Source organism: Oreochromis aureus, linkage group 7 (genome assembly GCF_013358895.1).
Source record: "Oreochromis aureus strain Israel breed Guangdong linkage group 7, ZZ_aureus, whole genome shotgun sequence".
In the NCBI taxonomy this organism is placed as follows: Eukaryota; Metazoa; Chordata; class Actinopteri; order Cichliformes; family Cichlidae; genus Oreochromis; species Oreochromis aureus.
The window spans coordinates 12,486,978-12,501,293 of record NC_052948.1 but is presented as its reverse complement, the minus strand read 5'-3'; the positions used below and the strand labels follow the sequence as shown (position 1 = coordinate 12,501,293).

General features: G+C 39.4%; 1 protein-coding gene across 2 annotated transcripts in view; it reads right to left on the bottom strand.

Annotated features, from left to right (window-relative positions):
• scaper (S-phase cyclin A-associated protein in the ER) overlaps window positions 1-14,316 on the bottom strand; it is a 59,848-nt gene that overhangs the window by 31,437 nt on the left and 14,095 nt on the right. For both annotated transcript variants that reach the window (XM_039614553.1, XM_031747371.2), the window contains 13 exons: window positions 13,248-13,415; window positions 13,044-13,110; window positions 12,845-12,962; window positions 12,388-12,499; window positions 11,830-11,970; window positions 11,595-11,750; window positions 11,357-11,499; window positions 10,879-10,960; window positions 10,632-10,784; window positions 9,331-9,438; window positions 5,419-5,555; window positions 1,544-1,609; window positions 881-1,007 (listed from right to left, as the gene is read on the bottom strand). In XM_039614553.1, coding sequence (XP_039470487.1) covers window positions 881-1,007; window positions 1,544-1,609; window positions 5,419-5,555; window positions 9,331-9,438; window positions 10,632-10,784; window positions 10,879-10,960; window positions 11,357-11,499; window positions 11,595-11,750; window positions 11,830-11,970; window positions 12,388-12,499; window positions 12,845-12,962; window positions 13,044-13,110; window positions 13,248-13,415 — 1,578 coding nt within the window. The remainder of the gene's footprint in view (window positions 1-880; window positions 1,008-1,543; window positions 1,610-5,418; window positions 5,556-9,330; window positions 9,439-10,631; window positions 10,785-10,878; window positions 10,961-11,356; window positions 11,500-11,594; window positions 11,751-11,829; window positions 11,971-12,387; window positions 12,500-12,844; window positions 12,963-13,043; window positions 13,111-13,247; window positions 13,416-14,316) is intronic.

Genomic DNA, 14,316 nt, shown 5'->3' with positions numbered 1-14,316 from the left:
CTCTCCTTACAAAACACCATGCCACCCACCTCTGCCACTTTATTCTCTGTCTCCCTGGGGAAATTCGGTAATAGCCTCTCCAGCCGGCCCCGTCACCAGTGATGGGACACCATAATGTCTCTATCCTCACGCCCAGAGGCATGCTCAGTGGGATGTTTTGATGGCTCAAACCACAACTTGGCAGGAAATTTATGCCTCATTACAGGAAGTGGGCCGTATATTCTCCTCATCATAAACATGGTGGCAGGTGTTTTAATTCCAACCCTCAAAGTCTCAAATTGATGTGACTTTTACAATTTAAAAAAAAAAAAGAAAAAGAAAAAGAAAAAAAGCAACAAGGCTTATAAGGGCCTTGTTTCACCTCAACTGTATTCAAGAAAGTTTGCCATTACATTTGTAAATCCTATATTTATACAGCTGTAGTAGGAGTATTTACAATAAAAGCCAACCCCTCCTTGTTTTGTATAGTCAAATTAAAAGATCTTTGCTGAATAAAGTCTTGTGCATCAATGACATTTCATCTGGAAATCCAATTTAGCATCGTCTAAACCAGTGACATCTGAGTCGTGCAAACCACACAGACACAAGACAATGCTTGGTCTCGTGCTAGGAAGCTTCTCTATTGGTACCATGTGCACAGTGTAAACACTGTTAATCTGGTCTTCATTAGCCAATAACCAAAGGCAAGTTGGTATGTAGAAAGCGAAAACATAGCTCATAACTAAAAAGACGGCTGGCATGACCTCTGCACTGCGGCAGACTGCTCAGTGTAAAACCATAGGTCAGTCTAGCATATCATGCAACCAAAATCCTTTGTGATAGATCTTGATATTAAAGAAAAGAATGGCTTTAGGTGCATAAAAACATAACAGACAGTTACCTGCTTCTCCAAGATGCGCGAGATCTCTCCCAGAGTTCGGTCCAGACCAGACACTTTGTTGTTGGCCCACTGCCCGCTATCTTGGCCCTGCAACTGCTTCAACAGGTCTTTCACCAACCGCTGCAACCTGAACATAACAGCCAAAAGTTATAAATCTGTTAAAACATCATTCCTTAATTTAGGATTTTCATACCCCTGGTAAAGCTAAAATGTTTAACCAATTAACTGATTAGTCAATCTACAAAAAACAAAACAAAAAGATGATCAAAGAACTCTTCAAGTCAATTTTAGGAACACATTACAAAAACAAATACTAATGAAATAATAAAACATTTACATTTTTTTTATATTTACACTTGAACTATACCTGCACTCTGAATTGTGGTTAATTAATAATAATAATTATTATTATTATTAAAAATAACTGAATTTAAAATCTAAAAGTGAGTGTATCATTTTCCATCTGGGAAAGCCATGTTCCAATTTATTTACAGATTTAAAGATGTGATTGAGAAAATAAGCAATAGATTTTTTTTATTTTTTTAAAAAAAAAAAAAAGCTTTAACACAACAAACATCAGGGGAAAAATACTAATACAGAAGAAAAATGTCAATTTTTTTTTTTTAAAAAAAGGGAAAATCCCAAACAAAAGAAAACACTTACTTGGCCTTGTATGGGGAGTCAGGGACCTGAGTCTTTGCCTCCATTGATGTCTCATATTCCTTTGCTCTAAAGAGAGAGAAGTAGGAAACAGTACTTGAATCCCAGGAAAAAAGTGTTTGGCCCGTCAGCAACGAACACGAAGGATCAAAGTGTGAGGAGAGAGAGAGAGAAAATACTTCAAACCGACTCTGTTTATTTGGCCTGTCAGCCAATCACCATGTAACTTAGCTTAAAATAATCAGACAGCAGCACTGCAGGGACCTGTGTTTTGCTGCCATCTACTCAAGTCACCAAGGCTTAATTCCCTCTTGCCATTTTTAACAAGGAGGCTAGAGTTCTTTGCTGCCCTCGCTGTCAAACAGTTAATGGGGGTTAGAAGCAATACAACCATGGCTATTAGAGAACTGTCATCTCCATGGCGTTAGCCAACATCTCCAGTCTGAAAAAGGCAAACTTTGTGTTTGTGCATGTTTGTGGGTGAAAATGGGTTATGGAGAGGTCCATTTATCTGTCAATCACACACTCCCAAACATGATAAGTAACTATTGATCAGAGGTTGACAGGGCACCTTCCGGTTAATCGTCTCTACACTGATAGAATCAAACTCTTCCCGGAAGACGATAAGTGGATTTCTCCCAGAAGGCCATACCTGCTCCAACTAAAGTCTGCCCTTGAACACAAGAGATTGTGAAGAGTAGATTGTTCATCCAAAAGACACTGACATTTTCCCTCACAGTTTGACCAAAATGACTAAAAATCACAGATAGCCAGTGCACAAATTTAAGCAGTCAGAAACTAAACATCAATGCTAATTTTGTATCTATTAATTGGAAGCCATTGGTTTGATCCTCAGCTCCTTTAGATCACATACAGCATCCTTAGGTGAGATAGTGAACACAAAATTGCCTCTAATGCATTCCAATGTGAATGACTGGGTGAATGTACCTTATAGTGAAAAGCGCAAGCCCATTTAACTGATTATGTTATTTAAAATTAATTTATCATAAAAATCCTTAAGATCAGCTATACTAACAAAAAAGAAAAATTACTTACTTAAAAAATAATCATTAGAACTGATTTTCAACAGACCAAGTTATGAGCAAAGGAAAAAAAAAATCCCTAAGTGGCCTGATTCTGCGTTCATTCTGAATATGTAGTGATTTTATGTGCCACGTGAGCAGGATAAATAGGTATCACAGACATGGTTTAATAAGGAGTTGAACTATATCCACTCTGTTTGCCATTCATGAGATTACAATATTAATCTGACAGGTTTATATCTAATCAGGTTAAACAGGGAGCAATTGCTACACAATTTATTATAGTCATGTAAAAAATGGGCAATAAATCTTAGTGTTCAGCAATAACGGAGAAAGCCCATTTCTACAGTGTAGGGCTATAAGCACTTCATAATACACGAGATCTCGATTCCTTTTAATTATTCCATTTTGTTTACAGAGAATTTTCTCTACGTTTACATCCAAATCATGGCTCCACTGCAAAACAGACCCACTTTGAGGTCATAACAAGCGGTAAAACCTTTATAAAAGTGACAATGTTTCAATAATTCAATCTAGTCCATTTAGCTTGTCTGTGTATTATTAAGGATATATGTTTTTCCTTTAAGGGAACCTCTTTTTTTCTCCCTTTATCTAAGGAATCAGGGTGGTAACACAAGCTAAGGCCATGCTTAGCACCTCATGCAGTTCTCCATACTCTATAAGGCGTGTCTTCATATTCACGTCACTCTTAGGTCCACACAGCCAACAAAACAAACCACAAACCACAAGCAACCAGAAACAGGCAAGAAGCTCATATCTGAGTATCAGTGTGTACTCTGCTTTGAAAGTCCAGAACTCATCCTGACACTGACAGGCTACTTACATTAAATTTTAATAGCTTATTTTCCCTTCCAAAAAATTTATTAGTAGAGGAGTTACGCCAAATAAGTGGGCTAAAGTATGTGTGTGCCACTTTATGACACAACAGGGCTGCATGCAGGCCTAGTTTAAACTCCTGTGAGACACACTCACATTTTACGGACACCATACGGTGTTCCAATAAAACGGTTCATTTCCACCCAGCGGTGAAGCAGCTCACCTTTATGTTTACAGGGGCTCTGTGTTATTTATGACCTCTGAAGGTCTGCTGCCTTTGAGTGCTAGTCTCAGCAGAGCTGGTGCGCGAGTGATGGTGAACAGAGGCAGATCATGTTGTCACTTTTTCAGTACCGCTGAGTCTCACAAAGCCAAAAACAGCAGAGCTGAGAATAAAACATTGCAGTAGAAAGGCAGTCTCAGCCTGTAGTTGCCTCTTTGGAATACCCTTTTCCTTCTGAACTATAAATTATTAAAACAGTGAAAACTCACTTATTGCCAAATTCTCAGCTTAATTGTGATAAGATTTTGGAGGATTGTTAGGTCAGCCTACACTCACAAAACAGCACAAACCTCTGTGATAACAAATGATGACATGTACTCGACCACCACAGCCAGTCTTTTTTCTCTCTCCCTCTCTGTTTTTTTTTTAAACTATTAATGACGAAATACTAAGCTATCCAACCTTAAACTTCATGAGTGGTGGTGAATGTGGAGCGAGCAGGAGAAACAAATGTTTAGTAAAATGGATTTCTCATGTTCAGCTATTAACATCACATTATCAGCACACCCTCCATTATACTGTTAGTGGTAAACGGACTGCTCTATAGTGAGTAAAATGCTTGTGAGTCCACATGCACTGACCGGACGTCAGGGTTTGCTAGAGGACACTTAACCCCTTGAGGACAGGAGGAGCGCAGGGGGGTTCAAAATACCAAAACTACAACACCTGCTCTACTTCGGGAGTCACAGTCGCATCATTACATTGGTATTTTTGTGTGTACATAAAGGCTTTATGCTCTTCCTCTGGCGTGTATCACCACTGTTTTTACATTTAATTACATCTTCAAGCTCAGTTGTAAAAGTGAATATTAAAAGTGAAAAGAATAGTAATGTTTTGATACGGTTCCTGGCCAGTAACGATGAGTCATCAAATTCAGCTTAGGGAATCAGTTTTCAGTGATCAAACATGGAAGATGAGGCATCCAAAGCAGTAGCTAGCAGGATCAAGAGTGTCGTTAAAAAAAAAAAAAAAAAAAAACACACACAAAACAAAAACATGTTCAGCAGATCACTTTTTCTTACTGTCTGCATACACATTTGTTGTTAATATGATTTTTCTGCCCCTGACTAAGTTTGATGGACATAATATGCTGATTTATGATTCATTCATTCTTTTTATTGTGCGACTGCTGTCTTTTGAGGGTATGTCTTACAATCTTCCCAATAATAAGCATCGGTACCATCTCACAGTAAGTATTGCCTGTCTCATCCCTCAATCTCCTTTTTGACAGCCAGCTGGATTGATTGAGTTCAGGTCCAGGTTCTGACACACAGCAGCGTCCTCTCCTATTTGTTGATTGCTATTGATTTTCTTTGATACTTCATTTAAAAATCAATAATTCAGAACAAGAAAAATAGGCATGGCTCATACATACTTGAACATACATCGCTGATACTGAGGAAGGCTTCAGATTTGGCAATGCCATGGCAGTAATTTGGAGGAAAGCTCTTTACAGGTGAAAGCCGGGGACCCACGGATCGATTTGCAGCTTTGCTCCCCAATCACGGAAAGTGGTCATAAATTAACATCATCAGTGTTACCTTGTAGAAAGCCTGGATGCACATAACATCTGTTTTCCATATCCTTGTCACTCATAAAAAAAAAAAAAAAAGAAAGAAAAAAAAGTCCTGGCTGAGGTTTGTCCTCTCCTGCCTGCGAGAGGGTGGTGAGAAAAACCGAGACCGACAGTAACAGAGAGAAAATGGATGAATTACCTGGAGTTCATCCTGGCGCGGAGCTTTTTGGCCTTCTTTCGTGCCTTCTGCCGCTCTTCTCCATCCTTCACGCTTTCCGAAGAAACGGAGCTGTCCGTCAAAATATCCACAATGTATTTCTTTAAGGAAAGATGCTCCTAGAACACGGAAGAAAAAAAAATAATATCAAAAGCTACTAACAAATTGTTCTTGGATTAGTGGTTATAACAAACTCCAAGATCCGCACCAGAAGGAAAATAAGTAATTTTACGCAAGTGCATAACTTCAGCACTCATTTCCTGGAAGGCAGACACTGTACTTTTACGAAAACAAAAACAAATATGCTAATATAGGTTCCACCTTGTCAGCCGCAACACAACACTGCTGCTTGCACCAAATATACTGTACCTGTACAAACAGCAATTAAAGAGTATTTGCTTGCTACTTTTTATGTACAATTTTAACACTCTTCACTTTATATGCAGTAAACTGAAGGAAGGCAAAGACGAAAAGAAAGACTACACTGTCATATCGCAGGAAAAGTAGTGTCTGTGTTTGTTTCTCCTCTATGAGTAGTGAAGATGAGTTCCAAGGGTTTTTTCCTCCCTCAGGATTCTGACTTTAATCTGAATTTGAGAAAAAACAAAAAGACGTCCCCACTTTGTACTTTTTCCTGTGGCCCTAATCCTTTTCCATATTATTAGATGCAACTTGTAGTCTTAAGATTAAAGCCTGAATGTGTTATGTGACACAATGTTGCATACCTCTCAGTAACACCACTGAATACTGTAATTACTCTCAGTAATGAATGCTCTTTTGAAGCCACCTGCCTGCCCACGGACATGCTGAAGGCCAGGAGGTGTTGCTTTCTGTCAGACAATTATGATATTTCCCCTCATAGACAAGAGAATATAACCCAATTTGAACAGCATGATACATGCGGAAGAAACCAATTACTAAATTACACTGTCATCCAGCACCCCAAAGGATACAATGGCCCCAGACAAAGGGTTTCAGTTATGTAGGCAAGCTATCTTGTGTGATGCCACAGCCTTTGGTCAAAGTTTTTCCTGCACCTGCTCCCTGAATAGGTCTCTTCACCGAGAGGCGTCATATGAAACAGTTGTCATTAGTTTGGCTCAAGTGCGCAAAAGCAAAACGAGTGCCACAAAACTAATGACTGAAGCTAAAGGTTTACTTACAGTGTCGACTTAAAGAACCCGAAAACAAAGTTTATAACTAAAGATTCACATGATTTCAACTACAAGATCATGAGAGACTAAGAATGGGACATTCTGCTTCAAATACATATAAAATTGAAAAGAGAGAGAAAGAGAGCGAGAGAAAAACTAAGACACTGTCTTAATGTTCAAGAAAAGAATAAAAGAAATCTAGGCACTTCATTTGGAAGTTTCTTGAATGATTTGTTTTTTTTAAAAGTAACAGACTGTGACTCTAGTTCTAGTTTCTATACAAAGATGAAATAAAACACACCAGTTTAAATTTGACCATACACACAATCACAATATTAAATTCAATTAATATTCCATATTACATTCCTCATTTAAAGTTGAAGCAAGATTTTCAAAGCTTCAAGACTGATTCACTGAAATGAATGTGCCTGTAGTTTCCTCTGATTTGTATTTGCACACCTCTGCCCTCGTTTCACTGATATCACAGGTCACTAATATCTCATGACCGTAGCTATCCCTCGCTTAGAAGACAGCAGCTCCGTAATCAATCAGAGAGGCCATCCAGTGTACTAGCTGCTCACTTAATGGAATTGCTTCACCAACAGATAAAACACATCTGTTGGAAAAGACTAGTTACATAAAAAGTATCCATTGGGATATAAATTCAGTTTTTCTTTGTTTTGTCGTTTTTTTAAAGGTTGTTATGTAAACTTTGTGAATTTAGGATGAGAAGATTTAACAACAGATATTTAACTACCAAAGAAACCTCTGCAACAAAACTACACAAACACTGGTCAAAGGGCATTGCAGCTACACAAGACCACACATTGCCTCTGGTGAGAGAAACTAGATAGTACTATAAACATCTCATCTTCCTCTTGACACAAACTGCCCTTTAACAGATCAAAAAGACAGCCTACAGAAATACAAATTCTACAGGATATGCTCATCCAGTCCATCTTTTCTACCATACAAAGGCCAGCGTGGTAGACTTCCATTTGGCATACACAAACAGCCTTTTCATGCAGTCTCTTTGATAAAGAGATAAGACTCGGCTGCTAGTTGAGCAAATCACACAGTCATAAAAGAAGAACAGAAGTCATACAGAAAGCAAACAAAAAAGCAAATCAACTACTCCTTCATTATCAGGTAAATAATCTTAAATCACTTGAACTACACAAATAAATTCTGGTCGAGAAACTGCTCTTTTAAACAGCAGCTTTGTTGCTATACCTAATCGACAGCACATCTCAAAACCGTGTGTGGTGGGAGAAACTTGCTTCAGCTGGCATTCTGGGTATTTCATCAGGCTTCTCTATTTGTGTCTATCAGTACAGCTTCAACAAGTCCTTGAGGACTACTCAGTGCCTCGCCTAAGTCAGTTCTGATACCCGATGCAGCGTGGCGATCACTCTACTCATTGTGCTTGCCAGTCGCTAAAGACAAGAACAGCCTTTCCTCTGAGAAACCTATTTATTAATTGCCCTAGATATAAATTCCTTGCGTTATATGGGTTTCAGATGTTACTTTCATTATATCAAAGCAGAAAAAAAGGAAAGCAATCTCAAGTCCTCTACTCGTATATCGATCTACCCTGTTGAATACAAGTGAATTCTCAATTTAATTCACAAGTCTCTCAGAATGGGATAGAATGAAAAAATATGAGGACACATCAGCTTCTGCTGAAAAACTACGGAGTGACCTCACAGACCTCACAGCACAGTTGGACAAACCATCTTCATTTTAATTAAAAATCCTTCGCTGCAGGAAGAGTTATGGAGCCACAGTGAAAAATAGTTGGCAGCGGTGTGAATGAAATTGTGAAACTGAGCTTTGATATAAATAATATGTGGGGCAGATGAATCTATCCAAACAAAGTCTCTTCACTTTAAATAAGAAAAGGTAATTCTGGACATCTAAATGTTAAATATTAGAGGTACAGGAATGGCTAAAGCCTCAGTCCTGTATTAACACATCTAATACAAATTGTCCAAGCATGACATCAAGATTAAGATGCAGGATATTATGAGGATGACCTCAGCAATGAACTAAATTCTGACTGATTAGTGCTGAAAAATGACAAGGTAAGGTTGTATTAGGATTACTGCTAAAATATTTAGTGAAACAAACAAATACAAGGAATAAGTGTTCATATATAAACTGTTTTCCCTCCAAACCCAAGGTTATGATGCTGTCATAAAAAAAGAAAAAAAAGAAACTGCATTTGGAAAGGAAATTATTTTTTTTTAAAAAAAGGAAAGTTATCAATTATGCCTCACTGAAAAAAAGCTTTGAATGAAGGAGCTGCTGAGGCCAAAGGTTCTGCGTACAGCACCAACAGTTGTCACCTTCACAATGAGCTCTACTGAAAAGCCAATCTCATATTGCAGCCTGAGAGGTTACCTTGCATTAATGAGCTGCCTTCCCATGGAAAAGTGCTCCATGACACACAAAAAATAAAAAAGCCTGGAGACAAGAGGGTGATGTCAGTCCTCCACTGAAGCGCTGAACCTTAACTGAGTACATTTCAAGGCTCATTTGTAATCTCACAAAGCCAGCTACAGGCCTGTGGCAGTATATAAGAGGACGTATAAACATCAATAATGACCGTGTCATAAAAGACAACTGCTGTGCTCTTTGTCTATTTTTTTTTAAAAACATGAAACAGGCAGCAGAAGGGCAATATACTTTGGCAAAGTGAGAGGATGTTTGTTCCCAGCTGGGTGACAGTGATACGCACCACTTCCTCATCGGAGAGCTCCCGTCCCTGGATGCTGCTACTGTCTCGCACGGCCTGTTGGTGCCTCTTGCCCTTGGTGTGGCTGAACAGGTGCACCTCTGAGGTTATCTACAAATACAAACAGAGTGGTCAGAGGTCAGTGCTGTGGACACAATGTAGAAAGAGGCAGGAGAAGGTCAACAGGGCCCCATGTTGCCGTGGTGAAACAGTATACCACAGAGACACATACACTGGGACAAGAACTGCCTCCTCTAAAGCTTAGTTTAGAAAGGGATTTATTATCATTAGTTCAAGCAACCCATATACTCTGCTATAGTAGATTTGCACGACTGACTGTTCAAAAATACTTAGCATATTTTGGGTCTTGGCGTAACCCCTAGGTTCATTCACTAAAATAAGCCAATACCAATGGATGACGATCTTGGGGCTGACAATGATCAGAGCAATTGCCATACATTATACTGCAGTGATATACTTTTGTATCTCACTTAATTGTTCTGGTTTTTATTATATAAACAGAACTTAGGGCAACCATGTACATACAAGAAAAAAAAAGAAAAGCAAGCTGATGACAACAGTTGACTCATCACAGATTGCTGACTAGCTGTAGTGGATGTTTGAGAAACGGGAACTAGAAGAGACAGGTGTACAACAGCCAATGTTTTCCTGCCATTTCTGGAAACAGGCCCATTTGGAATGGTTTGTGTTTAATATCATTAAATAAAGTGCTTGCTGCTGACCCATCTATGATCCCTGGTGTCAGATGCTGGCCAAGGTCATCTAACATTTTAACAAGATTCCTTCTCCCCCCACCCCTCCTCCATCCTCCCCTTTATCTGATGCTGGTTTGAAAACTCAAGGTGTCCCACCCTTGTTTTGGTGGCAGCCAGTTAATCAGAGATAAATGTGTCTGCTTGTTGCCTGATGCTTCAAAGAAAGAAAGGAGGAAAAAAAGGCATAATCATGGCCAGTCATAAATCTGTGTTTAGGAGACTGTGTTTAATCGGTGCTGTTAAATCCTCATTTAAATGTGGCCTCTTTCAAAACTCCTCTGAATCACCTTCAGGTTAGTAATTCTGTGTACATACAGCCTGTCAAATGTGGTCTTTTTTTTTTTTTTTGCTTTCCTCATGTTTATATATAGCAAAGACACATAAATATATTAGTTCAGGAGATTAAAATAAAAATATTTAAGTTAATTAGTAAAGCTAGTTGTAGAGTTAGTTAATAGTTCGAATACTGCATTAAATATTAGTGAAGTACTCTAACTGATCCAGAGACTGATTGGAAACTTTACATACCACAACTCCACACAGTGAACACTGTTTCTTGCGCTCATATGGTGTCAGTTTAGGTGCATAGTCTGTGTTAGCATGTCGACCACTGCTGAGCTCAGCAGCCTTTTCTTTCCTCTGTTCGATTTGCTCCATATGCCTGCGGCTGCTCTCATCATGCTATGGAAGAAACCAAAACCCGCGGGTCATACGAGAAACATGGACTCTTGTCTAATGTTCGTTAAAGAAGCAAGGTGGCGGTGTATAAACTTACCTTCATCTGAATTTTCTTCTGCAGCTCCTCCATGGCTTCTTGTTGAGCAGCACTGAGAGCAGCCAGACGCTCCTCTCGGTCTCTGCAGATGGGACATAAAATGACAAATAAGTGCATCTAAAAGAAAGTCTCAACAGAGAAAACATCTACAATCAAACACTTAAATATATAATTCATAAAAATATCTATACACTTTGCTGGGCCACTTAAAGTTGTGGTAAGCTGTATTCCGCTTACTGGAATAATTTAGCACCTCCTCCAATGTTTCATTGTGAGCAGGAAAAACTGCACAACTATATCAGGACAGTTTAGAAAGTCACAGACAACTGACACTGTATGAAAGTCTCGTCCTGGGCTATTGATTGGTGACTAAAGAATAAAAATCAGGTATCTTGCAATTTAAATCTTAAACCGCCCCCTCAAAAGGGGACAAAAACTAAGTTTTCCACTCATGCTGAAGTGATTTGGAAGTACAAACCTCGCTCTTTCCCGTGCTGCATCCTCTCGTGCTTTCTCCTTTTCCTGCCTCTGCTGTTCAATACGAGCCTCCTGCTCCTTCCTCTTCATCAGCAGCTCCTCCACTCTTGCCTGTCGCTCTGCTTCCAGGACCCGCTTACGCTCCTACACAGGAGCGGAATAGAGTGGGAATTGGTAATTTAAAAATCGTATTAGAGAACAAAAATGAAGGCAAAAAAGGTTTTTTTTTTTTAAATCACCTGCACAGCCTCATCTCTGGCCTGCTTCTCCTCCTGCCTCCTTTGTCTCTCTTCTTGCAGTTCATTAAGGCGTTGCTCATATTCACTTAACTTGGCAAGGGCATCGTGCCTTTTATTTTGGGCTTCCAGGGTGTTGATGAAAGCAATTTCATTCACCTGCAAAAACACATCCTTGAATGACAATATGAAAATATATATATAAAATGCATGACTGCAAGAGATCCGCTCTTAATACCTTGGCCTCCTCTTCTTGGGCTTTCTTCACAATAGCCTGCAGTTGCAGCTCTCTCTTAAACTCAGCATGCAGCAGTTTTTCCTCCATCATCCTCCGCCGCTGCTCCAACAACTCCTCTTTCCATTTCCTCACATCTTTTTCCTGCAGAAAGTGAAAAGCAAGCAGCATGAAATATCCAGTGTATTCTTTAAGACCAAACAGACAATAGATTCCTGACCGCTCGGTTTCTAACCTCTCTCGGTGTGTTCACGTGGGGATTAATGAGACTAAACACCACTTCATGGATTTATGTGGTTAACCTGAATTATTCTGGGACTCACTCATCTTGCCATGGCTGAGAGTACAAAAACAAACTTCATGAAAGTCTGTTGATTTTGGCCGGGAGTCTCCATTACGACTGCCTGTGGCCAGCTGGCCTAGATGTGACTGGAATGGGTTACAATATTTGGTGATTCTATCGGGCAGTGTGCTGACAGAATCTCTCGCTGCGAGCCAGGGTAAGCTTAGCTTGCATGGAGCTTCTTCGCGGTACTTTCCGTCAAGTTCATGCAGACTTACCCTCTCCAACAGCTTCTGCAGTTTGAGCGTCTTTTCTTCTCTGAGTTTGTCCCTCAGCTGCTGCGCCTTCAGCTGTTTCTCCTCATGTTTCTTCTTTGACTCTGCAATGGTCCTGTCAAAAATATGGAAACGCATCATTCATCTCTTTCCCTCTCCTTATCAACAATGTGGAAGGCAGACGCAGACCCTAACAGACACCTAGGGCCTGTTTAGACATTCTGGGTGGTAAGTTAAAAAGAAAGAGGTCAGACACAGTAAGTGAGCCTTTGATTTTCCGGATGCAGGGATCAATCCTTGTCAAAGTAAGGGGAGGGGAGAGGGCTGCTAAAGAGTAAACTTGGGTACTGTTCAGGAAGGCAAAAAGAAAAAGACTGAACTGTGCTGATGTTGTTAGTTTGAGTTATGAAGTGAGCCAACTAGCCGGGAAAAAAAGAAAATGCAATATATCATGCGGTACCTTTTACGTGACGGTGAGGACAATTTCTCATGCATGTGGATGCCGTGTCCAGGAGGCCGAGCGGGCTCTTCCTCTACCATGTCGCCCCATGATGTAGTCTGCCGCCATGGTTCCCGAGCTACAGGACAACAAAAATAGACTTGAGTGCAATGTTTACCTTTACAAAAAGTGTTTAACTCTTAGATGTTGCCTTTCATACCATCGTAATCCGCCAGCATGTCATTCCAATCTATATTAGCTCCACAGCTTCCATTACCGATGCTGGCCTGTGGTAAATATTTGAGGGTTGTTTTTTTTAAATAGTAGATTCATAATAACAAAAAACGTTGTAAATACCATTTTTAATGATTGTCAAATCAAAAGTACCAAACATTCAAAAGCATAATAAAAAACATGATCTTACAGAGAAGTCACTTTCATTGTCAGTCTCCAGGTCATTGTTCTCAGCCTGAATCTCTCTTGTCAACTGCTCCTCCTCAGCAATGGCACTGGCGATTGCCTCTTCGTTAGCCTTCTCCAGCCGGTCTGCCAGCTCCTCTTTCTTGGCCAGGACCTCTGCCATAGACTGGGGCTGAACAGAGAGCACAGATTCCACCTCACACACATTTCACATTCCATAAATGTTAAAACTATCCCACTGTACACCAAATACAACTATTTAATATTGGTTTGCACTGAACGTTTGGTTCAAATACTAATTTTCTGTGTTGATTTGAAAAATAAAAGTTGCAGAATTGCTTACTCTTTAATCAAAAATAGCACTGAAGAAAAATAAGTGGTTAGATTACATGAAAGCTATATTATCAAATATCTCTCCAGCACTCTAGCATCATAACACTATTTTCCTGAACTATTCCTGAACCACGAGATATACTGCTTCAATGAGTAAATGCTATTAAATACTAAACAAAACAGGGTCACTGTTTGTTATTGAAGAAAAGCTTTCCTGAGAACACCAGTATATATTTTAATAAAGGTCATCTTTATCTTTAGCTTCTGTAAAGGTGATTTGATTTGTCACTGGAACCAAATATAAGGGTGGATAACATACCAACCCAATCAAAGTTTGTACCACACAATCACCACAATTCTGACAAGTGAGGAAGCATCCAAAATACATGCATGGCACATTAACAGTGAGGATGAAGAGATGGTGGAAGGAGGCATGGTTTTGCTCTATGAAACTGGCAGTTTATTTAAGGGTTTTATGTATGAGGAATTGAGGTATTATTGTGAAAATAAGGGTTTATTTCAGGGCAGGAATTACTCTAAATCAAGTGTAAACTAACAAATAAGAGGCTTCTCAAAGGGATCTGCATTTTCCAGCAGTATACACGAGTAGTTTTCAGTCTTCGGTGTAGGTATACCAGTATTCTGCAAAAGATCAGACTAATTAATATTCAGACTAAGTGAAGGTTCTACATAATATAAATCATATTTAAATGCAAATTCATCCTTTATTAAATGGAACT